This window comes from Aethina tumida, chromosome 6 (genome assembly GCF_024364675.1).
Source record: "Aethina tumida isolate Nest 87 chromosome 6, icAetTumi1.1, whole genome shotgun sequence".
In the NCBI taxonomy this organism is placed as follows: domain Eukaryota; kingdom Metazoa; phylum Arthropoda; class Insecta; order Coleoptera; family Nitidulidae; genus Aethina; species Aethina tumida.
Genome location: NC_065440.1, coordinates 13122181 through 13149889, shown reverse-complemented (window position 1 = coordinate 13149889; position 27709 = coordinate 13122181). Strand labels below are relative to the sequence as shown.

Genomic DNA, 27709 nt, shown 5'->3' with positions numbered 1-27709 from the left:
CTAAAAACCTTAAAAAATTACTAAAAATCTTAAAAAATCACTAAAAACGTAAAAAGTTACTAAAAACGTAAAAAGTTACTAAAAACGTAAAAAGTTACTAAAAACGTAAAAAGTTACTAAAAACGTAAAAAGTTACTAAAAACCTTAAAAAATCACTAAAAACCTTAAAAAATCACTAAAAACGTAAAAAGTTACTAAAAACGTAAAAAGTTACTAAAAACCTTAAAAAATCACTAAAAACGTAAAAAGTTACTAAAAACCTTAAAAAATCACTAAAAATCTTAAAAAGTCACTAAAAACGTAAAAAGTTACTAAAAACCTTAAAAAATCACTAAAAATCTTAAAAAATCACTAAAAACGTAAAAAGTTACTAAAAACCTTAAAAAATCACTAAAAATCTTAAAAAATCACTAAAAACGTAAAAAGTTACTAAAAACCTTAAAAAATCACTAAAAATCTTAAAAAATCACTAAAAACGTAAAAAGTTACTAAAAACCTTAAAAAATCACTAAAAATCTTAAAAAATCACTAAAAACGTAAAAAGTTACTAAAAACCTTAAAAAATCACTAAAAATCTTAAAAAATCACTAAAAACGTAATAAGTTACTAAAAACGTAAAAAGTTACTAAAAACGTAAAAAGTTACTAAAAACCTTAAAAAATCACTAAAAATCTTAAAAAATCACTAAAAACGTAAAAAGTTACTAAAAACCTTAAAAAATCACTAAAAACGTGAAAAGTTACTAAAAACGTAAAAAGTTACTAAAAACCTTAAAAAATCACTAAAAATCTTAAAAAATCACTAAAAACGTAAAAAGTTACTAAAAACCTTAAAAAATCACTAAAAACGTAAAAAGTTACTAAAAACGTAAAAAGTTACTAAAAACCTTAAAAAATCACTAAAAATCTTAAAAAATCACTAAAAACGTAAAAAGTTACTAAAAACCTTAAAAAATCACTAAAAATCTTAAAAAATCACTAAAAACGTAAAAAGTTACTAAAAACCTTAAAAAATTACTAAATATCTTAAAAAATCACTAAAAACGTAAAAAGTTACTAAAAACCTTAAAAAATCACTAAAAATCTTAAAAAATTACTAAAAACGTAAAAAGTTACTAAAAACGTAAAAAGTTACTAAAAACCTTAAAAAATCACTAAAAACGTAAAAAGTTACTAAAAACGTAAAAAATCACTAAAAACCTTAAAAAATCACTAAAAACGTAAAAAGTTACTAAAAACGTAAAAAATCACTAAAAACCTTAAAAAATCACTAAAAACGTAAAAAGTTACTAAAAACCTTAAAAAATCACTAAAAACGTAAAAAGTTACTAAAAACGTAAAAAGTTACTAAAATCGTAAAAAGTTACTAAAAACCTTAAAAAATCACTAAAAATCTTAAAAAATCACTAAAAACGTAAAAAGTTACCATAAACCTTAAAAAATCACTAAAAATCTTAAAAAATCACTAAAAACGTAAAAAGTTACTAAAAACGTAAAAAGTTACTAAAAACGTAAAAAGTTACTAAAAACCTTAAAAAATCACTAAAAATCTTAAAAAATCACTAAAAACGTAAAAAGTTACTAAAAACGTAAAAAGTTACTAAAAACCTTAAAAAATCACTAAAAATCTTAAAAAATCACTAAAAACGTAAAAAGTTACTAAAAACCTTAAAAAATTACTAAAAATCTTAAAAAATCACTAAAAACGTAAAAAGTTACTAAAAACGTAAAAAGTTACTAAAAACGTAAAAAGTTACTAAAAACCTTAAAAAATCAGTAAAAACGTTAAAAATCACTAAAAACGTAAAAAGTTACTAAAAACGTAAAAAATCACTAAAAACCTTAAAAAAATCACTAAAAACGTTGAAAGTTACTAAAAACCTTAAAAAATCACTAAAAACGTAAAAAGTTACTAAAGTTACTTTTGGATGTAGGTAATTATACAATTTGTTTGCGCATTCACGATGTTTAAACATTTATTAAACATCAAAATCATATTTTTTATGGTATTTTAAAGGTTACTTTACTGATTAATTAAAGAAAATTAAATAGTACCTGTTTAAAATGTCTATTTCTTATATCAAAATTTTGGAATTTGTTATCATTTTGAAGTTGTGGAACTCTCAAGGCGAAGAGAAATTATCATGTTATTATATTGCTGAGGTCTGAAATATAAATAAACTGATCATGCTGTTGAAATGTTTTTAGTTATTTTGAGTTGACAAGGTATATTTGGGTCACGTTTTTGAAATTTTAGTATGTTTAGTTATGTAAAAATAGACAGTTAATCAATGTCTCGAAAAAAAATGTTTAAATCTGTTATCGTTTCGAAGCTGTCGAGCTCCGAAGACGAAACAGGAGATGTAATCAACATTAATTTAAAACGCCATCAGTTAATTTGCATCGACATGTTAAATTTTAGAGCCCGGTGCATTATGTAGATGTACCATAAATAAATAAATCGATGGCCGAAATCACGTCGAAGAGTTTAATTGCCGACGATTCACCAACCGTAATGGGCCATCAAAAATAATTACAAAGATCAAAAAGGCAAATTGGTAAATCTTGTTGTGGGAGGGGTCGAATTCAAAACTTGTTTTTCCCTTACGTTCCCCGTCTGTCATTTCCAATTTCGCTCACCTCTGATTTATGTTCGGCGTCTACGTTTTCCTTTTTTTTTTTCCTTCACCCACCCCTCACCGGCGAACAACGGCACGTAATTCCATGCATAGGTGTGCACCGAAAATAAAAAAATAAATCCGCACTCCTCCACAATATAATAAATATATCGGATTCGGAAGGGCAACGACGACTCTTTTTTTTTATAACTTCCAAAGGGGGCGTCGCGAACAAGACTGAACGACTTTGGGGATAGTAAAAAAGTCGTTCGGCTGAATTATTTTTGCGGAATTGATGGCCATTGTGTATGCATGGGGGCATACGAAAATGCTGTTTGTTTGAATTATTATTTGATGGCCGGCACACACACTCCATTCGCTAACTTCTCTCAAGATTTACTGTCTAATCCCCGTTTTCGGTCTCCAACCGAAATCAATACCCCACGCTCATCGTTTATGCATGATATGTACACTAAATCAGCAGATTTTTTATAAGTTTAAAACTAACAAAACAAAGATAAAAGGCAAATATATACATTAGGTACCGGAAACAATATATTTTAACGTTTTTTTTTTTACTTTGCAACTTAGAAACATCAGAAAATACCAAAATTCTGTTTTGAGAAATAGATTTATTATATATTTTTTCATAATATACTGAAAATTCAAAAACGCAGCTCTCAAATTTAACTTGTGAGCACAATATATCTAAATACGTTTAACATCAAGATCATTACATTTTTACTTCGTTTTCAGAGCTCTACAATTTCAAAACGATAACAAATTCCAAAATTTTGATATAAGAAATAGATTTAAAATACATTTTTACAACACATACTTAAATTTCGTAAACGTAGTTCTGAAATATACAATGTTAACTCAAAATAACCAAAGACATTTTAAAAATATGTTCATTCAATTTTTTCTTTGTCTTCAAAGCTCTGCAACATAGAAACATCAGAAAATACCAAAATATTGATTTGAAAAATAAATTTATTACATATTTTTACATAATATACTGAAATTTTAAAAACGCAGCTCTCAAATTTAACTTGTAAGTACAATATATCTAAAAACGTTTTACAGCAAGATCATTACATTTTTGCTTCGACTTCAAAGCTATACAACTTCAAAACGATAACAAATTCCAAAATTTTGATATAATAAATAGATTTAAAATATATTTTTACAACACATACCTAAATTTCGTAAACGTAGCTCTGAAATATACAATGTTAACTCAAAATAACCAAAGACATTTTAAAAATATGTTCATTCAATTGTTTCTTTGTCTTCAGAGCTCTGCAACATAGAAACATCAGAAAATACCAAAATTCTGATATGAGAAATAGATTTATTATATATTTTTTCATAATATACTGAAAATTCAAAAACGCAGCTCTCAAATTTAACTTGTGAGCACAATATATCTAAAAACGTTCAACACCAAGATCATTACATTTTTACTTCGTCTTCAGAGCTCTACAATTTCAAAACGATAACAAATTCCAAAATTTTGATATAAGAAATAGATTTAAAATACATTTTTACAACATATATCTAAATTTCGTAAACGTAGCTCTGAAATATACAATGTTAACTCAAAATAACCAAAGACATTTTAAAAATATGTTCATTCAATTGTTTCTTTGTCTTCAAAGCTCTGCAACATAGAAACATCAGAAAATACCAAAATTCTGATTTGAGAAATAGATTTATTATATATTTTTACATAATATACTGAAATTTGAAAAATGCAGCTCTCAAATTTAACTTGTAAGTACAATATATCCAAAAACGTTTTACAGCAAGATCATTACATTTTTACTTCGTCTTCAGAGCTCTACAATTTCAAAACGATAAAAATTCCAAAATTTTGATACAAGAAATAGATTTAAAATACATTTTTACAACATATATCTAAATTTCGTAAACGTACCTCTGAAATATACAATGTTAACTCAAAATAACCAAACCCATTTTAAAAATATGTGCATTCGATTTTTTCTTTGTGTTCAGAGCTCTGCAACATAGAAACATCAGAAAATACCAAAATTCTAATTGGAGAAATAGATTTATTATATATTTTTACATAATATACTGAAATTTGAAAAACGCAGCTCTCAAATTTAACTTGTGAGCACAATATATCTAAAAACGTTCAACACCAAGATCATTACATTTTTACTTCGTCTTCAGAGCTCTACAATTTCAAAACGATAACAAATTCCAAAATTTTGATATAAGAAATAGATTTAAAATACATTTTTACAACATATATCTAAATTTCGTAAACGTAGCTCTGAAATATACAATGTTAACTCAAAATAACCAAAGACATTTTAAAAATATGATCATTCAATTGTTTCTTTGTCTTCAGAGCTCTGCAACATAGAAACATCAGAAAATACCAAAATTCTGATTTGAGAAATAGATTTATTATATATTTTTACATAATATACTGAAATTTGAAAAATGCAGCTCTCAAATTTAACTTGTAAGTACAATATATCCAAAAACGTTTTACAGCAAGATCATTACATTTTTACTTCGTCTTCAGAGCTCTACAATTTCAAAACGATAAAAATTCCAAAATTTTGATACAAGAAATAGATTTAAAATACATTTTTACAACATATATCTAAGTTTCGTAAACGTACCTCTGAAATATACAATGTTAACTCAAAATAACCAAACCCATTTTAAAAATATGTGCATTCGATTTTTTCTTTGTGTTCAGAGCTCTGCAACATAGAAACATCAGAAAATACCAAAATTCTAATTGGAGAAATAGATTTATTATATATTTTTACATAATATACTGAAATTTGAAAAACGCAGCTCTCAAATTTAACTTGTGAGCACAATATATCTAAAAACGTTCAACACCAAGATCATTACATTTTTACTTCGTCTTCAGAGCTCTACAATTTCAAAACGATAACAAATTCCAAAATTTTGATATAAGAAATAGATTTAAAATACATTTTTACAACATATATCTAAATTTCGTAAACGTAGCTCTGAAATATACAATGTTAACTCAAAATAACCAAAGACATTTTAAAAATATGATCATTCAATTGTTTCTTTGTCTTCAGAGCTCTGCAACATAGAAACATCAGAAAATACCAAAATTCTGATTTGAGAAATAGATTTATTATATATTTTTACATAATATACTGAAATTTGAAAAATGCAGCTCTCAAATTTAACTGGAGAGCACAATATATCTAAAAACGTTTTACAACAAAATCATTAAATTTTTACTTCGTCTTCAGAACTCTACAATTTCAAAACAATAACAAATCTCATAATTTTGATATAAGAAATAGATTAAAAATTCATTTTTACAGCTCATACCTAAATTTCGTAAATGTAGCTCTGAAATATACAATGTTAACTCAAAATAACCAAAGACATTTTAAAAATATGTTCATTCAATTTTTTCTCTGTCTTCAGAGCTCTGCAACATAGAAACGTTAGAAAATTCCAATATTCTGATTTGAGATATAGATTTTCTATACATCTTTACATAATATACTGAAATTTCAAAAACTTAATTTTCAAATTTATCTTGTCATCACAAAATATCTGTAAACGATTTGTCAGCATGATCATTCCATTTTTAATTCATCTTCAGAGTTCTACAACTTTATTTAAACATTTTTAAATTTTGACAATGATAAATCTACTTATGTACCGAAAGTAAACGAAAAGATTCTACGTAAAATCAGTACTAATAATATTACATTTGGTAAATGGATACAAATTCCCTGCTCTTATTCTCTTAGGAAATTATCCTGATGTAGTCTCATGATGGCAACTTACTGTTGGTGTCTTCAGCGGGACTCCAACTAAACTCTAACTCAAACTAGATCTAAGAGACCAAATAATTTTTGACTTTACTTCTAAATGGCACTTAGCTTAATTTTGATGACTAGTGTAGGTGGAATAACTAACCCAATGACCCAGTTACTCCTTTTAACATTTGCGTGTATGTCACTGCCTTTTTTCCCGTTCTGCATTGATTAAAACCAAAAAAAAAAAAAAATAACAAGAAAAAAATCTAATTAAATGGAGTTGAAAGCCCGCAGCCCACAAACATCATTGAAATTTCGGGCATTCGAGGCACGCGACCGTAGTACATATTGAAATCCCCGTTTCTGTTTGCGAAGTTCCCGTCTGTTGTCGACGGACAAGAAATCGATGTGTAACCGGAGTGCCCTGCGGACGACAGATATGCGAAAAATTTTAATAAACCGACCTCCATTAACGCTCCTTCCGTCGATGTTCCGTCTTGTCCTCCGGTCGTTCAAGTTTCTTTGACGGTTCCATTTTTACGTGTCGATTAAGTTAATGAAACTGCCTCCTTTTATACGTACATTTACGCCGGTCAATGATCAATCGGTCCCGTCCCTTTTCGGCGATCGGATCGCCACAATTAACTCGGAAAATTCTCCGGCCCGGATTGGAATTTAAAGCCGGCCCTGCGACGGGCTCGATACGGTGGCAGCTAATCAATTGATTGTAACGTAAATGAAATAAACCGAGGCGAATGAGAGAAAGAAGGGAAGTAAGAGGAACAACACACGGAACGTTCCGGAGTCCGGATTCTTTTCCACTGGAATTTATACTTTATTACTGGTTTATCGTTTCGGCCAAGAGAATCTGAACCGTATCGGTTGAGAGTTATTTTGTCGGGAAGAAGGCACTATTGATTACAATCGGGGGTAAAACGTCTAATTTGAATGCACTAAATCTGTGCGAGGACCGAAAATCCGACGTTTAAAAGCTTAAATTTGTTTTATTTTTTTTTTTTTATTTTTTCGTTGAGGAATTCAAATCTGCAGTCGTTTCTCGAATAAATCCCGGGCAGAATTCATTTAAACCGCAGTAATAATCAGAAGGGGGCCAAGATAAATCACTGGTCGCCATAAAAAGCAACAATGGCTCGAGCGATTGCGGTATGGTTTGGAAATGATTGGTGTGCGCCGTAACACCATACATAACGACGGTAAATCATAAATATGGTCTCGAAAATGTCACAGATCGAAGCACTTAATTGTCGACGATTTATTGACGTAATGGGCCATCGAAAATAATTACAGGGATCAAAAGGTAAATTGGTAAATCTTGTTGAGGGAAGATTGAATTTTAAACGTCCTTTTGGTCCTACCTTTTCCGTCTGTCATTCCCAATTTTGTTCAACTGGGATCTACGTTCAACGCCTTTAGTTTCTTTATATTGACTAGTTAAATTTTAGTATTTCAAGTAAAAATGTGCTCAAATCAGTATTTTTATATTTGTTATTGTTTTCAAGTTAACTTCTCCAGTTATTCTGTCTTGACAAGATAATTTTGAGGGCTACATTTTTGAAATTTTAGTATGTTATATAAAAAAGTATCCTAAATCGATTTTTCATATTTTTAATAGTACTCATGTTTCATAGCTTTAAATAATAAAATGAGCATTTATTTAAAACTTCTCCAGTTAATCTGTCTTGACAAAGTAAATTTGAGGGCTAAGTTTTTGAAATTTTAGTATGTTATATAAAAATATATCCTAAATCGATTTCTCATATTAGATTTTTCATATTTTTTATAGTATTCATGTTTCATAGCTTTAAATTATAAAATGAGCATTCATTTAAAACTTCTCCAGTTAATCTGTCTTGACAAGATAAATTTGAGGGCTACGTTTTTGAAATTTTAGTATGTTATATGAAAATGTATCCTAAATCGATTTTTCAAATTGGATTCTACATATTTTTTATAGTATTCACGTTTCATAGCATTAAATAATAAAATGAGCATTCATTTAAAACTTCTCCAGTTAATCTGTCTTGACAAGGTAAATTTGAGGGCTAAGTTTTTGAAATTTTAGTATGTTATATAAAAACGTATCCTAAATTGATTTTTCAAATTAGATTTTTCATATTTTTATAGTATTCATGTTTCATAGCTTTAAATTATAAAATAAGCATTCATTTAAAACTTCTCCAGTTATTCTGTCTTGACAAGATAATTTTGAGGGCTACATTTTTGAAATTTTAATATGTTATATAAAAAAGTATCCTAAATCGATTTTTCATATTAGATTTTTCATATTTTTAATAGTACTCATGTTTCATAGCTTTAAATTATAAAATAAGCATTCATTTAAAACTTCTCCAGTTATTCTTTCGTGACAAAATAATTTTGAGGGCTACGTTTCTGAAATTTTAGTATGTTATATGAAAATGTATCCTAAATCGATTTTTCAATTTGGATTCTACATATTTTTTATAGTATTCACGTTTCATAGCATTAAATAATAAAATGAGCATTCATTTAAAACATCTCCAGTTAATCTGTCTTGACAAGGTAAATTTGAGGGCTAAGTTTTTGAAATTTTAGTATGTTATATAAAAATATATCCTAAATCGATTTTTCAAATTAGGTTTTTCATAATTTTTATAGTACTCATGTTTCATAGCTTTGAATTATAAAATGAGCATTCATTTAAAACTTCTCCAATTATTCTGCCTTGACAAAATAATTTTGAGAGCTACGTTTTTGAAATTTTAATATGTTATATAAAAATGTATTCTAAATCGATTTTTCAAATTAGATTCTTCATATTTTTATAATATTCATGTTTCATAGCTTTAAATTATAACATGAGTATTAATTTAAAACTTCTCCAGCTAATCTGTCTTGACAAGAAAAAATTGGGGGCTACATTTTTGAAATTTTAGTATATTATAATAAAATATATCCTAAATCGATTTTTCATTTTAGATTTTTCATATTTTATATAGTATTCATGTTTCATAGCTTTAAATTATAAAATAAGCATTCATTTAAAACTTCTCCAGTTATTCTTTCTTGACAAAATAATTTTGAGGGCTACGTTTCTGAAATTTTAGTATGTTATATGAAAATGTATCCTAAATCGATTTTTCAATTTGGATTCTACATATTTTTTATAGTATTCACGTTTCATAGCATTAAATAATAAAATGAGCATTCATTTAAAACATCTCCAGTTATTGTCTTGACAAAAAAAATTTGGGGGCTACATTTTTGAAATTTTAGTATGTTATGTAAAAAAGTATTCTAAATCGATTTTTTATATTAGATTTTTCATATTTTTTATAGTATTCATGTTTCATAGCTTTAAATTATAAAATGAGCATTCATTTAAAACTTCTCCAGTTATTCTGTCTTGACAAGATAATTTTGAGGGCTACATTTTTTGAAATTTTAGTATGTTATGTAAAAATGTATCACAAGTTTAATTTTCGAGAATGTTTGTATTTGCTGTCCTTTTTATGTGGTAGAGATCTGAAGGCAAAGAAAAAATGGAATGATTACGATTTCTAACAAAATACTAAAATGTTGATTTGCGACAAACAACATGAAATCCATTAAAACACGTTCAATTAAATAAATCACAGATGCATTTGTTCCGTTTCTGTTCCAGCGCGACGAATTAATAATAGAACTACAAACATTTGGCTTTCATTAGCCGAAACGGGAGAAAGGAATCGGTAAAACAATCGAAAATAAAGTCGAAAATTGAACCGGCCCGGAATATAATTGACAGTTCGATTAGTAAATTCAATAATCGAGCTAATTTCGTATCATTTGTTCTAGATTTGCATGCGATCCAGGACAATTAATGTCAATGTTGGAACAGCCGGTTACGGTATCGCTCCTTTGGGGATCTCCTGCAATAAATCTTGCTAATTTTCATCGGAGTGATCCCATTAAAATTTTATTCGGAACGCGTTAATTTAGTCGATGCCGTCGCAATCAACGAAATCTACATAATTTACGGTGCAATCAGGCGACGAACATGGTTACCAAGTCGGCGCAACAACGGCAATAAAATGTCAGTTGTCGATGACGTTACGGCACGTTCTTGACAACGCCCGTCCTAACGGAGTTTATCCGTTCGTTCCGGGGGGCCGTAATAAAATTATGGGAAACATGCCCGGACAGATACACAAATCTATATTTCGAGATACAAACAATCTGAATAAAATCGGAATAACCGTACATCAGTTACACGATATCCGCCACTCTCGGATAAAAGGTCTACACGAAACGGCCGGATAAATTTTGCACATCTGTCTCAGACGTTTCGCGTCGAGTTAATAAAATCTCGAGTTATTTTGCATGTCTTGCTGCTGCAGATGCAATACTCCAGATTTGCTACGAAAGGGATTCAAAACAATATTATTTTAGAAGTGGGACAAAAACATGATTATTCGTATTCAAATCCACTTCCATATCTGTAACATTATATATTTTATATTTTTATATTTCATGGTGGAATTGTAAAAATAAGTGTCTCACAATAAAAGTAAACCAAAAAGGACAAGTTATAAGTCATTTTATTTTTACTTAAAAACTATAAAATCTAATTTGAAAAATCGATTTATGATACATTTTGACATAACATACTAAATTTTATCTTGTCAAGACAAAATAACTGGAGAAGATTTAAATATATGCTCATTTTATTTTTAAAGCTTTGCTACATGAGTACTACAAAAAATACGAAAAATATAATATGAAAAATCCATTTTTGATACATTTTTACACAACATACTAAAGTTTCAAAATCGTATCACTAAAATTTATCTTGTCAAGACAAAATAACTGGAGAAGATTTAAATATATGCTCATTTTATTTTTTAAAACTTTACTACATGAATACTATATTAAAAAATGGAAAATCTAATTTGAAAAATCCATTTGTAATACATTTTTACATAACTTACTAAAATATCAAAAATATATCACTAAAATTTATCTTGTCAAGACAAAATAACTGGAGAAGATTTAAATACATGCTCATTTTATTTTTTAAAACTTTGCTACATGAATACTATATTAAAAAATGGAAAATCTAATTTGAAAAATCCATTTATAATACATTTATACATAACATACTAAAATTTAAAAAAGGTATCTCTAAAATTTATCATGTCAAGACACAATAACTGGAGAAGTTTTAAATACATGCTCATTTTATTTTTTAAAGCTTTGCATCATGAATACTATAAAAAATATGAAAAATCTAATTTGAAAAATCGATTTTTGATACATTTTTACATAACATACTAAAATTTTAAAAACGTATCTCTAAAATTTATCTTGTCAAGACAAAATAACTGGAGAAGATTTAAATACATGCTCATTTTATTTTTTAAAACTTTGCTACATGAATACTGTATTAAAAAAGGGAAAATCTAATTTGAAAAATCCATTTATAATACATTTTTACATAACATACTAAAATTTCAAAAACGTATCACTAAAATTTATTTTGTCAAGACAAAATAACTGTAGAAGTTTTAAATGCATGCTCATTTTATTTTTTAAAGTTTTGCTACATGAATACTATAAAAAATATGAAAAATCTAACTTTAAAAATCGATTTTTGATGCATTTTTACATAACATACTGAAATTACAAAAACGTATCTTTAAAATTTATCTTGTCAAGACAAAATAACTGGAGAAGTTTTAAATGAATGCTCATATTATTTTTTAAAGATATGCAACATAAATACATTAAAAAATATTTTTATCATATAAGTGCAAGCCGAAAAAAGAACAGAATATCAAACTCAAATTAAATTAAAGCACGAAAAAAAAAAAAATTTAATGTAAGTAGAAAAAAATGTGCCCAACAAAAAATGTTTTTTTCCTTATGTATTATAAAACGCGATGTTTGTGACAAAACGTGGGAATCGTCGGCCCGACAAATCTTGCAATGTACGTCGCAAAACGGAATGAAAGGACCGCGGCGAATAATTGAAAACGATGCGGAGCACCAGGATTAATTTTTTTGCCGGCGCCCCCGAAAATGTAAAGGGATAAATCAAAAGAGAGGGGGGAGGGGGCGACGCCCGCATGGCCTCACATAAGAAAAGGTACAGGAAAATAAGGCAATAAATATATGTGGAACTCCCTAATGGCCCATTTTAAGACGCTTGTTTTTTAGTCCATTATTATGACTTATGCGATTTTCCGACGAGTTATTGTTTCCTTCCGGATCGAAACGGCTCTATTATCGGGCTGGTGGAGGTAATAAGAAAATGCACCGGCCCTTCGTTAGCCCGATACACTTAGCCGTGCTGCTGTTACTGCCGGAAAGTACTCCGGCGCACTGCACCTAAGTGGGCCGCTGTTAAAACTTTATTGTAACATGTTTACCGTACCTAATATCAGAAAAAGAAAGAATCTCGGACGGCGTAGGGTCGGACAAAGAAAAAACGGGGGCGCCAGTTAATTGGGTTAAATCTGGGGCATAATAACGAGGAATGTTTTAAAAGAAAATCCCGGTCCGAAATATAATTTCCACGTAGTTTTTTCGGTCTTATTCAAATCCGAACTTCCCGTCGTGCTCAAATTTTAATGCAATTAGAGGAAACTAGCCAAACATTTTCGTACCGAAAAGCCCCCGCGCCTGATGGAGATTACTTAAAAGCGCTTTAGCGTTTTAAAAAGTTTGCCTGCAACGAGTGAGCCCAACTTTTAATTGTAACATCTCATTGTTCGGCTAAGTGAATTGTAATTTTATAATTCAGTTACGGACTGTGTTGTTCTTACGTTCAATGCAACTTTTTTCTTGACAATTACAGTTCCATCACAAAAAGAACTTTGTAATTAGTCAGTTATACAGTTCAGAAGTAAAAGAAAAACAGAATAGGTTCATTTTTTCTTTCAAACATTTTTCCTTTCAAATATTTTTCAATTTTTCTTTATTAATTTATATATATTATTTTTTTTTTAATGTTTTTACGTGTCCATTTTAAAAATTTTCAGTTAAATTTATTCAATTTTTATTTTATGTGCTTGTTTATTTTTTTTATATTTAATTCTTAATTTAATTAATTTATTTGTCTAATCTATTTTCAATTCTTAAGTTTTTAAAAATTTTATTCAATTTAACTATTATTTGATCATTTTCATATTTATCATATTCATTTTATAATGTATCATTTTGTCATTTTATTATTTTCTTATTTTACCATTTTAACATTTTATCATTTTCTCATTTTATTATTTTATATCATTTTATCATTTTATATCATTTTATCATTTTATCATTTTATCATTTTATCATTTTATCATTTTATCATTTTATCATTTTATCATTTTATCATTTTATCATTTTATCATTTTATCATTTTATCATTTTATCATTTTATCATTTTATCATTTTATCATTTTATCATTTTATCATTTTATCATTTTATCATTTTATCATTTTATCATTTTATCATTTTATCATTTTATCATTTTATCATTTTATCATTTTATCATTTTATCATTTTATCAATCATTTTATCATTTTATCATTTTATCATTTTATCATTTTATCATTTTATCATTTTATCATTTTATCATTTTATCATTTTATCATTTTATCATTTTATCATTTTATCATTTTATCATTTTATCATTTTATCATTTTATCATTTTATCATTTTATCATTTTATCATTTTATCATTTTATCATTTTATCATTTTATCATTTTATCATTTTATCATTTTATCATTTTATCATTTTATCATTTTATCATTTTATCATTTTATCATTTTATCATTTTATCATTTTATCATTTTATCATTTTATCATTTTATCATTTTATCATTTTATCATTTTATCATTTTATCATTTTATCATTTTATCATTTTATCATTTTATCATTTTATCATTTTATCATTTTATCATTTTATCATTTTATCATTTTATCATTTTATCATTTTATCATTTTATCATTTTATCATTTTATCATTTTATCATTTTATCATTTTATCATTTTATCATTTTATCATTTTATCATTTTATCATTTTATCATTTTATCATTTTATCATTTTATCATTTTATCATTTTATCATTTTATCATTTTATCATTTTATCATTTTATCATTTTATCATTTTATCATTTTATCATTTTATCATTTTATCATTTTATCATTTTATCATTTTATCATTTTATCATTTTATCATTTTATAATTTATCATTTCATCAATTTTATCATTTCATTTTATATCATTTTATCAATCATTTTTTAAGTTTATTATTTTATCATTTTATTATTTTATAATTTAATTATTTTATCATTTTACCACAATATACACCAAAATATTTAATTTCGTAACGTTTCTTTTTTTAACTTTCAAAATTTGAATATTTTTCAATTTTTTATTCGTTTTTTAATTTATGGCTTATTTTATTATTTTTTTATTTTAATAATTTTTAAATTTTTAATATCCATTTTTTTGTATTTTAATAGTAAATTATATATTTCTATTTAAGATTTGAAGATTTGAATTTTAATAATTATTTCTTGACATTTTATTATCATTATTTAATTCATTATTAATTTTTAATTGCTGTCATTTATTCAATAATTTTTTAGTATATTTGGGAAATTTAAATTGTTTATAATTTGTCTCTGAAATTTTAAATTTGAATCAATAACTTTTTAACGAGTTTCAATTTCATAATTTTTAGTATTTTTAATATCTATTTTATATTCTTAATATTTTAATTCTTTTATTGCTTTTTAATTTTAATGATTAATTTTTGTTGTTTATTTAAATAATTTTTGATATTTTTCCTTTTATTATAAAAGTTTTATTTTTTAGTAAATTTAGTTCGAAAAATTCAATTTTAAATTTAGTATGAATTATTGATTGTAATATATTAATCTATTTTTTAATATAGTTTTATTATTGAAATTTAAGGTTGAATAAATTCTAATTTTTAATGAGTTTCAATATTTAATAAATTTTCAAATTTTCCAATTTATCTTTATGTAAAAGGAATCTCATTAAAATGATAAAATCAACACTTTTACACTTCATCGATTTAAAAATTGCTCTAGAAAATATTGAAAAACTTATCAAAGCTAATTAATCTCGAAACTGATTTTTCATCTGAATAAATATCAAATAATATTCCTCCGCCAGTAAACAATACGCCCATAAAACTGAACTACCTTCAACAAAAGACATAATTTAAAATTAAAACAACGAAATCAACGCATCGAGTTCCTTTGACTGATCGAGGGGGACAAATAAAAATCAAACTTTATTTGCATTTATTAAATACAATGATTGGCCCGACATCGATTGCCACCACCCCCGGGCACCCGGAGGTTCTCACAGAGATGAGATCCGGTTTGTTTTTGGGCGGCGAAACTTTCCCAACCAAACACGGCCGCATTTATAAAATATTCAGCCGCCTTTATCCGTGTCATTTCGCTAAAAGTTTCGCATACTTCATAGAAACGTTACCGTGCGTGCATACGACCAAAAACCGTTATTAAATAACTTTCGTTGGTGCCGCGAATTCCCGTCGTTATTTTTACCACCGCCAACGCCCACGTTACCGTCACAAACTATTCGACAATTTCGACAATTGATTGTGTTTAGCGATTTGCGGGCGTGGTTTTGCGAATTGTCGTTTCCTTTTCTGGCGTCTGAATTGCCACACACTTCACATACGACGAACCCGGCTTGAATACTTAACGAGCCTTCGGTGTTCCTTCGTGCCGCCGCCCGGTTAAATGTTCCGCCCGAAAATTGTCAATATAAACATTTGTACGGCCCCCTTTTCTACGTCGTCAAATGGAATTTCAATCGGGGCTTTGTTCACGGATGAGACGGCGGAATGCGAACGATTTTGACTGTTTGCTTTTAATTCGCACGAAAATAATCGACCACGTTTCAATCACAATTAAATTATGGTACGTAAATCGGGGTAATGTTTACTCGACCGAAATTCAGCAGGTGGAAAATCGGTGAACATTTTTTCCTGCCTAATTTTATATGAAAATATCTGCTGATATCAACAGTCAAATGGCATTTAAATAGAATTTATAGTTTGTCATTTATTAAAGGAATGTCTCTCCCGTCGATAACTTTAAGAACTTTTCTTTAATCTCCACAATATTTAACACAATTTTAGGAAAAAGTATGCTTATTTCAATTGTGTAGACTCCACTTAAATCGAGGTCAAAGTTTGCCTCTTAAAGGTAAAGTAAACTGGGCAATTTATAATTATTATTCGAAAGGACTTGAATGTATCAGTCTCTCCTTTTGATAACTTGAACAACTTTTCTTTAATTTCTACAAAATTTAGCCCATTTATAGAAGAAAATATACTGAATTCAATGGTGTAAATTATAGTTGATCACTTAGAAGAAAGTAAACTAGACAAATTATAATTCTTATTCGAAAAGAATTGAATGTGTCATTCTCTCCTTTTGATTACTTGGAAAACTTTTCTTTAATATCTACAAAATTTAGCATATTTATAGAAGAAAATATACTGAATTCAGTGGTGTAAACTCTACTTTAATCGAAATTATAGTTTGTCACTTATATGAAAGTAAACTGGGCAAACTATAATTCTTAGTTTAAAGGAATTGAATGTGTCGGTCTCTCCTTTTGATTACTTCGATAACTTTTCTTTAATATCTACAAAATTTGGCACATTTATAGAAGAAAATATGCTGAATTCAAAGGTGTAAACTCTACTTAAATAGAAATTATAGTTTGTCACTTAGAAGAAAGAAAACAGGACAAACTATAATTCTTATTTGAAAGGAATTGAATGTGTCAGTCTCTCCTTTTGATAACTTGGACAACTTTTCTTTAATGTCTACAAAATATGCTGAATTCAAAGATGTAAAATCTACTTCAATCGAAATTATAGTTTGTCACTTAGAAGAAAGTAAACTGGACAAACTATAAATCTTATTTGAAAGGAATTGAATGTGTCAGTCTCTCCTTTTGATAACTTGGACAACTTTTCTTTAATATCTACAAAATATAGCACATTTATAGAAGAAAATATGCTGAATTCAAAGGTGTAAACTCTACTTAAATAGAAATTATAGTTTGTCACTTAGAAGAAAGAAAACTGGACAAACTATAATTCTTATTTGAAAGGAATTGAATGTGTCAGTCTCTCCTTTTGATAACTTGGACAACTTTTCTTTAATATCTACAAAATATAGCACATTTATAGAAGAAAATATGCTGAATTCAAAGGTGTAAACTCTACTTAAATAGAAATTATAGTTTGTCACTTAGAAGAAAGAAAACTGGACAAACTATAATTCTTATTTGAAAGGAATTGAATGTGTCAGTCTCTCCTTTTGATAACTTGCACAACTTTTCTTTAATGTCTACAAAGTATGCTGAATTCAAAGATGTAAAGTCTACTTCAATCGAAATTATAGTTTGTCACTTAGAAGAAAGTAAATTGGACAAACTATAATTCTTATTTGAAAGGAATTGAATGTGTCAGTCTCTCCTTTTGATAACTTGCACAACTTTTCTTTAATGTCTACAAAGTATGCTGAATTCAAAGATGTAAAGTCTACTTCAATCGAAATTATAGTTTGTCACTTAGAAGAAAGTAAATTGGACAAACTATAATTCTTATTTGAAAGGAATTGAATGTGTCAGTCTCTCCTTTTGATAACTTGGACAACTTTTCTTTAATATCTACAAAATATAGCACATTTATAGAAGAAAATATGCTGAATTCAAAGGTGTAAACTCTACTTAAATAGAAATTATAGTTTGTCACTTAGAAGAAAGAAAACTGGACAAACTATAATTCTTATTTGAAAGGAATTGAATGTGTCAGTCTCTCCTTTTGATAACTTGGACAACTTTTCTTTAATATCTACAAAATATAGCACATTTATAGAAGAAAATATGCTGAATTCAAAGGTGTAAACTCTACTTAAATAGAAATTATAGTTTGTCACTTAGAAGAAAGAAAACTGGACAAACTATAATTCTTATTTGAAAGGAATTGAATGTGTCAGTCTCTCCTTTTGATAACTTGCACAACTTTTCTTTAATGTCTACAAAATATGCTGAATTCAAAGATGTAAAATCTACTTCAATCGAAATTATAGTTTGTCACTTAGAAGAAAGTAAACTAGACAAACTATAATTCTTATTTGAAAGGAATTGAATGTGTCAGTCTCTCCTTTTGATAACTTGGACAACTTTTCTTTAATTTCTACAAAATTTATCACATTTATAGAAGAAAATGTGCCGAATTAAAAGGTGTAAACTCTATTTAAATCGAAATTATAGTTTGTCACTTATGAGAAAGTAAACTGGACAAACTATAATTTTTATTCGAAGGGAATTGAATGTGTTAGTCTCTCCTTTTGATAATTTGAACATCTTTTCTTTAATATCTACAAAATTGAGCACATTTATAGAAGAAACTATACTGAATTCAATGGTGTAAACTCTACTTAAATCGAAATTACAGTGTCACTTATAAGAAAGTTAACTGGCCAAACTATAATACTTGTTGGAAATTAATGTGTGGGGCTTTGTTCCCGGATGAAACGGAGGAATGAGAACGATTTTGACTGTTTGATTTTAATTCGCATGAAAATAATCCACCACGTTTCAATCACAATTAAATTACGATACACTAATCGGGGCAATATTGACTCGACCGAAATTCACATGCCAACATTCACCAGGTGGAAAATCGGTGCATATTTTTTTCCCAGCCGATTTTCATATTTAGCACGACGGCGGCAGCAACAACAAAACATAAAAAATAACGTCGAAATCGTTCGGCTCGTAAATTCAGCTTGTGTTACGCCAATTTGGGTTCTGTTTATGTAAATGCACGACATTTGTGACATGCCTTTTATATATAAGACACTGTTTCGTTGTCTACTTTATAGATCGTTTCCCGGGCATTATGAAAATGGTTGTTTTTTGTGCAAAGGAATATGGAAAGCGCCGCAATAATACCGCAATTTGGTTCGATCCACTCGCACCCCCGATAACTTGATCAGTTTAATGCAAATTTATGCGAAAATTAGCAATTCCATAGAAAAAATCGGTTCGTTTCAATAGTGTAAGCCCAAATCGAATCGGAATTTTAGTTTGTCAGACAAAAGTAAACAGCGGATGCTGAGTTAAATACGTCAGTCTCTCCCGTCTGTGGTTTCGACATTTTTACTTTAATTTTTACTAAAATTAGCAATTCAATGGGAAAATATCCGTTGATTTTAATAGTGCAAATGTCAGTTGAATGGATTTTATAATTTTTCAGTTGCAGTGAATTAAACTGTACAAGCTGTAATCCTTTTTTTCATGGAATTCAATGTGGCGACCTCTCCTCTCAGTAACTCGGTTAATCTCTTCCTTTGATAACTTGAACAACTTTTCTTTAATCTCTACAATATTTAGCACATTTATAGAAAGAAATATGCTTATTCCAATGGTGTAAATTACATTTAAATTGACATTACAGTTTGTCACTTAGAAGAAAATAAACTAGAGAAACTATAATTCTTATTCAAGAGGAAGTCTCTCCTTTCGATAACTTGGACAAATCTTCCTTAATTTCTACAAAATTTAGCACATTTATAGAAAAACATATGTTGAATTCAATGGTGTCAGTCAAAATTATACTTTTTCACTTATAATGAAGTAAATTGGTCAAAGTATAATTCTTTACTAACATGGATCTCACAATTTGCTCAGTTTTACTTTCTTATAAGTAACAAAATAAAAATTTAATTTAAGTAAAGTTTATTCCATTGAAATCAGTACTAAATTTTCTATAGGTTTGCTAAATTTTGTAGATATTAAAGAAAAGTTGTTCAAATTATCAAGAGAAGAGACTGACATATTTAATCACATCATAGTTTGTCCAATATACATTCTTATAAGTAACAAACTAAAAATTCGATTTAAATAAAGTGTACACCATTGAAATCAGTACTAAATTTTCTATAGGTTTGCTAAATTTTGTAGATATTAAAGACAAGTTGTTCAAATTATCAAGAGAAGAGACTGACATATTTAATCATATCATAGTTTGTCCAATATACATTCTTATAAGTAACAAACTAAAAATTCAATTTAAGTAAAGTTTACACCATTAAAATCAGCACAATTCCTTCTTTAGACTTGCTAAATTTTTTAGAGACTGACACAATCAATTTCTTTCGAACAAGACTTATAGTTTTCCCAGTTTACTTCATTATAAGTGAAAAATTATAAAGTCGACTTAAGAGGACCTTACACTAACAAACGAAGCATGTTTTTTTTTTTCTACAAATTTAGAAAATTATGTAGAGAATAAAGAAAAGTTGACTCCCCGGGGAATAGTTTCAATTTTCTAAAAATGATTAAAACCATCAATAATTTTAACGGGCCCATAAACAACGAAACAATCCCGGATCGGTATTAATTCATCTTATTATTTATTCAACGGGCGCAGACGGTCGCAAATTAATTAATAATAATTTAGTGCCGCCGACTCAATCACGGACGATTTATCATCCGTCCGACGCATATTCATTACATGCATTTCCATTTTAGCTCATCTTCAATTTTGGCCGGAGTATTCCGGAATGGTATTTGCGGGCGGATTATTTCAATTTTTCAAACGTTTTTGTATCATTGTGTAACGTCGAATCAATTCAGTGATTCAAATTGCTGTTTGCACTATTGAAATCGGCCACGATTTTTAGTATAAAAGTGCACATTTTTGTCGAAATTGAAAAATAATTTGCAACAATTCCGCTGATGAGACCCAAGTTCGTTTGATTTTTAGCTTTTTTCATTCAAATCGGCGGATTTGTTTCTATAGAATCATGCATTATAATTAGCGCTGTTTATTTTGTTTTAACTGATAAAATATAGATCCAATTAATTTGGGTTTTTCATTGTTGAAATGAGCACAGATTTTTATTCAGAATTACCAGTTAGTTTTGATTTATCGGAATATTTACAAGTGATACCGTTTGACAAGTTTATTTTTTATAAATTCGATTTAATTAAGGTTTACACCATTGAAATTAGCATATTTTTTTCTATGGATTAGCTAAATTTTGTAGAAATTAAAGAAAAATTGTCCAAGTTATTGATATGTCACTTACAAGAAAGTAAACTGGCGAACTGTGATTCCTGTTTGTAAAGAATTAAATGTGTCGGTCTCTCCTCTCGATAACTTGAACACAGTTTCTTCGATATCTACAAAATTCAGCAAATCTATAGAAAAAAATGTGTTGATTTTAATGAAGTAAGCTTTACTTGAATCAAATTTATAGTCTGTCAATTACAGCGATTAAACTGGGCAAACTGATTCATGTTCGTAAGGAATTAAATGTATCAGTCTCTCCTCTCTATAACTTGAGCAACTTTTCTTCAATATCTACAAAATTCAGCAAAACTATAGAAAAAAATTTGTTGATTTCAGTGATGTAAACTTTACATGAATCAAATTTATAGTTTGTTATAGTAGCAAGTAAACTGGGCAAACTAAAATTCTTACGCGAATGGAATTGAATGTGTCAGTCTCTCCTTTTGATTATTTGGACAACTTTTCTTTAATATCTACGAAATTCAGCAAATCTATTCAAAAAAATGTGCTTATTTCAATGGTGTAAACCTCACTTAAGTCGAATTTATGGTTTGTCATTTACAAGAAAGTAAATTGAGCAACTGTGATTTATGTTCGAAAGGAATTACATGTGTCAGTCTCTCCCCTCGATAACTTGAGTAACTTTTCTTTAATCTATGCGAAATTCAGCACGTCTATAGAAAAAAGCGTGCTTCTTTTAATGGTGCAAACTGTACTTGAATCGAATTTATGGTTTGTCACTTACAAGAAAGTAAAGTGGGCAAACTATAATTCTTGGTCGAAATGAATTAAATGTTTCAATATCTCCTCCAGACACCTCGAACAACTCGTCGTTGTATAAGTAATAAGATAAATTAACACCGTCCCGGAATTGCTTAGTTATTTATGGCCCCGTTAAAATTATAGATGGTTTTAATCATTTTTACAAAATTGCAACAATTCACCGCGAGTGCATTTAGTTTCTTGTTCCCGGGGAACGTATAATTGTCTGTTGTGCACCACGGCAAACGGAAATTCATGTAAATTAAGCCGGCGGCTTGGTTAATATGTCGCCAGAAGTGAAAAACCCCGGAGGATGCCGGCCGGATAATTGCGAAACAGCTAATTTCAGCGCAGTAATTTTAAACGGCATAATCACATTACCGCAAATTTACATGTTATTGATATCGGTTTGGTTTAGGCTGGTAAAATGTAAATCGACCCCGGAACCGTATCCGGGGTTTTAGTGCCGGATATTTCCCAGTTCGCGGGGCGCATTTTAAAGGTGCGCCCGATTAGTTTGCGTCCGCAATCAGCCGCCCAGGCACGTCGAATTGGCCGCGATCTACAAAAAATCACCGCAGGCAAGTCCGTTTTTTTTTTTCTTGTGTGTGAGTGTAAAAACGCGGGCGCCGCTCCGGAAAACGGGACGCGCTGGAAAAACCGGGGCGGGGGCGCCATTGTCTGCGTCACGACGTGGCGCGCGTATATGTAAATTTCTCGCATCACTAAAGCCGCCGACAAAAAGTAAAACTCCGAAGCTGGATGAATATTTCGCTACCTTTTATTTTAAGTCGTCCGCCTGTTAGATTCTGAATAAACAAGCCTGGGAAAATGGAAAAGTTACATCCGAAAATAGCATTTGAATAAGGGTCGGTCTGCAGGGGTGAAAAGATTTCTGCGTCTTTTCAATGTTTTTTTTTTTTTTTTCGTTTCGTAGTCTCTGTCGATCCAGCACAATAAATCTAATGTTATTAAAAACGGTTGTTTTGCTTACTACCGTTTCTTTCGGTGTTGTCTTACCTTAAACTGCGTTACGAAATCAATTCACGATCCATTTGTCAAATCCCAAACAATAACGAGCTTAGATATCACAAATATTTGATAACTCGAACATGTTTTCTTTAATTTATAGTTTGTCAACACGGTAAACTTTACGAACTACGACTGTTGATTTACCGGAATTAAATGTGTCAGTCTCTCCTTTTAATAAAGCGAACAATAGTTCTTTTATTTTTACAAATATTAGGCTGTCTGTAGCAAAATGTTGGCTGATTTAAATAGTGTAAACCACAATTAAATTCAATTTATACTTTGTCAGTTAAAACATGATTAACTGCGCAAACGGTAATTAAATATGTGAGTCTCTCCTCTCAATAACTTGAACATTTGCTGTTCAATTTTTATAAAAAATTACAAATCTGTAGAAAAATGTTTTCTAATTTCAATAGTGCAAACCACAGTTAAATCGAATGTATGGTTTGTCAGTTATAACAAAGTAAAATTTATAATTCCCGTATTAAATGTGTCGGTCTCTCCTCTACATAGCTCAAACAGTTTTCCTTTCATTTTTACAGAAATGAGAGTTTCTATAGAAAAATGTTCGTTGATTTCAATAGTGCAAACTATAATTAAATTGAATCTATAGTTCGTCAGTTAAAATATGATAAACTGGGCAAACGATAATTCTTATGTTGGTCTGGTCTAAATATGTCAAACTCTGCTCTCATTAACTTGAACATTTGGTGTACAATTTATACAAAAAATTACAAAAGTGTAGAAAAATGTTTTCTAATTTCAATAGTGCAAACCACAGTTAAATCGAATTTATAATTTGTCAGTTAAAACATGATAAACTGGGTAAACGGTAATTCTTGTGTTAATAGTTTAAATATGTCCATCTCTCCTCTCAATAACTTGGACATTTGGTCTTCAATTTTTACAAAAAAAATGCAAATCTGTAGAAAAATGTTTTTTAATTTCAATATTGCAAAGCACAGTTAAATCGAATTTATAGTTTGTGAGTTATAACAAAGTAAAACTTATAATTCTCGTATTAAATGTGTCGGTCTCTCCTCTCAATAACTCAAACAATTTTCCTTTTATTTTTACAAAAAATGAGGATTTCTATAGAAAAATGCTCGCTGATTTAAATAATATAAACTACAATTAAATTGAATGTACAGTTTGTCAGTTAAAACACGATAAACTGGGCAAACGGTTCTTATGTTAATGGTCTAAATATATAAATCTCTCCTTTCAATAACTTGAACATTTGGTCTTCAATTTTTACAAAAAATGACAATTCTGTAAAAAAATATTTTTTAATTTCAACAGTGTAAACCACAGTTAAATCGAATTTATAGTTTGTGAGTTATAACAAAGTAAAATTTATAATCCTCGTATTAAATGTGTCAGTCTCTCCTCTCAATAACTCAAACAATTTTCCTTTTATTTTTACAAAAATGAGGATTTCTATAGAAAAATGTTCGCTGATTTAAATAATATAAACTACAATTAAATTGAATGTACAGTTTGTCATTTAAAACACGATAAACTGGGCAAACGGTTCTTATGTTAATGGTCTAAATATGTAAATCTCTCCTCTCAATAACTTGAACATTTGGTCTTCAATTTTTACAAAAAATGACAATTCTGTAGAAAAATATTTTTTAATTTCAATAGTGCAAACCACAGTTAAATCGAATTTGTAGTTTGTGAGTTATAAAAAAGTAAAATTTATAATTCTCGTATTAAATGTGTCGGTCTCTCCTCTCAATAACTCAAACAATTTTCCTTTTATTTCTACAAAAATGAGGGTTTCTATAAAATAATGATCGCTTATTTCAATAGTGTAAACGCCAATTAAATCGAATATATAATTTGTCAGTTAAAACATGATAAACTGGGCAAACGGTAATTCTTATGTTAATAGTTTAAATATGTCAATCTCTCCTCTCATTAACTTGAACATTTGGTATTCAATTTTTACAAAAAAGTATAAATCTGTAGAAAAATGTTTTCTAATTTCAAAAGTGCAGACCACAGTTAAATCGAATTTACAGTTTGTCACTTATAACAAAGTAAAATTTATAATTCTCGTATTAAATATGTCGGTCTCTCCTCTCAATAGCTCAAACAATTTTCCTTTTATTTTTACAAAAATGAGGATTTCTAAAGAAAAATATTCGCTGATTTCAATAGTGTAAACTACAATTAAATTGAATCTATGCAAACGGTTATTATTAGTTATTATTATAGAAATTTCTTTATTTTTCTCTTAGTGTAAAAGTAGCCTCTTATCTTTTTATTACTTTTTTTATTGCCTATTAATAAGTACAATAAATCTAACGTTATCAAGTACGTTTGTTTCAGTTAGTCGAGTTCCTTTCGGCATTATCTTACCTTAACATAACAGTAAACTGCGTTACAAAATCAATTCACGATCCATTTACCAAATCCCAGAGAATAATGGACTTACATATCTCAGGTCAACCTTTTTTTCTTTCTGCACATCCGTGTATTGAATTTTCCGCCCGATACACTTTCCACGTTTTATGCACACATTGCCGGATAATTGCAAATTTGATGGAAAACATCCAAAAACAAATGGCTGGGAAAATCGAGAATGAATCTATCTAACTTTTATTATTATCTATTGCAGGTTACGGAAGTATCGCACCCCGCACAACTCTAGGAAAGGCCGTGACAATGGGTTACGCTATGCTGGGGATTCCCCTAACCCTCTTGTACTTGTCGAGTGTCGGATCGATCCTCAGCAGGGTTGCAAGAGGTGTGTTTTCAAGAGCGTTGTGCTGCTGCCTTTGCTCCAACTGCGGCTACTGTTGCTACGACGAGAAACGCATGGCCGAGAAGGAGAGGAAGATGAAAAGGAAGCGTCAGCAGCTGGAGCTGCAACAGCAGATGGGTTTGCAGGAGCCGTTTTACGTGCGTTCCAACTCCAACTTCAGCAACAGCCTCCACTCGCCGTGCAAGGACGGCACCATCAAAGAAATCGACAGTCTGAGCACCGACAACGAGAGCAAAACCTCCATGCACGGCTGGAGCATCCTGGCCCCCATCCTCCTCTGTCTCATCATGATGTTCATCTACATCTGTCTCGGCACCTTCGTCCTCTACAAGCTGGAAAATTGGTCGTTGCTCGACGGCTTCTATTTCTGCTTCATGAGCCTCACCACCATCGGCTTCGGCGACATGGTGCCGGGCAACAACCCCTTCGCCAACTACGACTCCAACACAACAATCTGGTTCTGCTCCATCTACATCATGTCCGGCATGGCGCTGACCGCCATGTGCTTCAACGTCGTCCACGACGAGATCGTGCACCGGCTCAAGCACCAGGAGAAGACGGTGACCAAAATCACCTCGTTCCCCGACGATTTGAACGTCAACGATCCGTACACGGTGACCTCATGACAGTTCCCGACCAAGAACAACTTCTACCACCGCAACCTGACGGAGGAGACGTTGTTGAGCACCGGCACGCCCACCTCCATCGGCGACATAGGGCACGAGCTGATCCCGGTGGCGGGCAAGATGCCGGAGGTGCTCGAGGGGCCGGTCATGAAGGGGGTTTACACGCTGCCCGAGGAGCCGGAGAACGAGGAGGCCACGGAGGAGAACACGGCGATGTAAAACGCTTTTGGATTTTTTACTGTTGTTTTTTACACATATCAGTTGATTTGATTTCATTTCTTGTATTATACTTGTATATTGTACATATTGTATTATATTCCAGTTTTAGATTCGACACATTTAAAATAAAAATTACCACCTAGATCTACCGGATAAATCGTTGATAGATTAAAAAAAAATTGATCGAACCACAAAATTTATAAATTAAGTATAAAGTGTTAGAAAGGATGGCAAAATTTTACTACTTGTATTTTGACGATTGTTGAAGACAAACTTGTACATATAGAAAATACTATCTCTGTATAATTCGATGAAATGCATATTTATATTGAATATTTTTATGTTTCGATGACATGGATCCTATTAGTGTGTTTATAACTGTATTTTAACGAGATGAAAATCGAAAATGCGGTGTATGATTGTGAAGATTTGTATAAATTCAATAAAAACTCGTAAATTACTTGAGATTTTATTTAATCCTTTATTTATGTACGTACATTTTTATAATAATATAAAATTAAATAATACAATGCATTTGTCCCATAGAATGTTTGTATTTATCAGGATACCAGAACAAAATAACATCGAAATCGGTTGTTTGATAATTCAGCTTCTGTTTCGCCAATTTCGGCTCTATTTATGTAAATGAGCAACATTTGTGACATGTCTTTTATACATAAGAGACTGTTTCGTTGCCTACTTTATAGATCGTTTTCCATACATTATGAAAA

At 29.4% G+C, this 27709-nt stretch overlaps 1 protein-coding gene across 4 annotated transcripts in view; it reads left to right on the top strand.

Moving 5' to 3' along the window:
* Positions 1-27432, top strand: part of LOC109605368 (TWiK family of potassium channels protein 7-like) — a 234727-nt gene extending 207295 nt beyond the window's left edge. For all 4 annotated transcript variants that reach the window (XM_049968423.1, XM_049968424.1, XM_049968422.1 and 1 more), the window contains one exon: positions 25987-27432. In XM_049968423.1, the coding sequence (XP_049824380.1) occupies positions 25987-26759 (773 nt within the window). In that variant the 3' untranslated portion in view covers positions 26760-27432. The remainder of the gene's footprint in view (positions 1-25986) is intronic.
* The last annotated feature ends 277 nt before the right edge of the window (positions 27433-27709 follow it).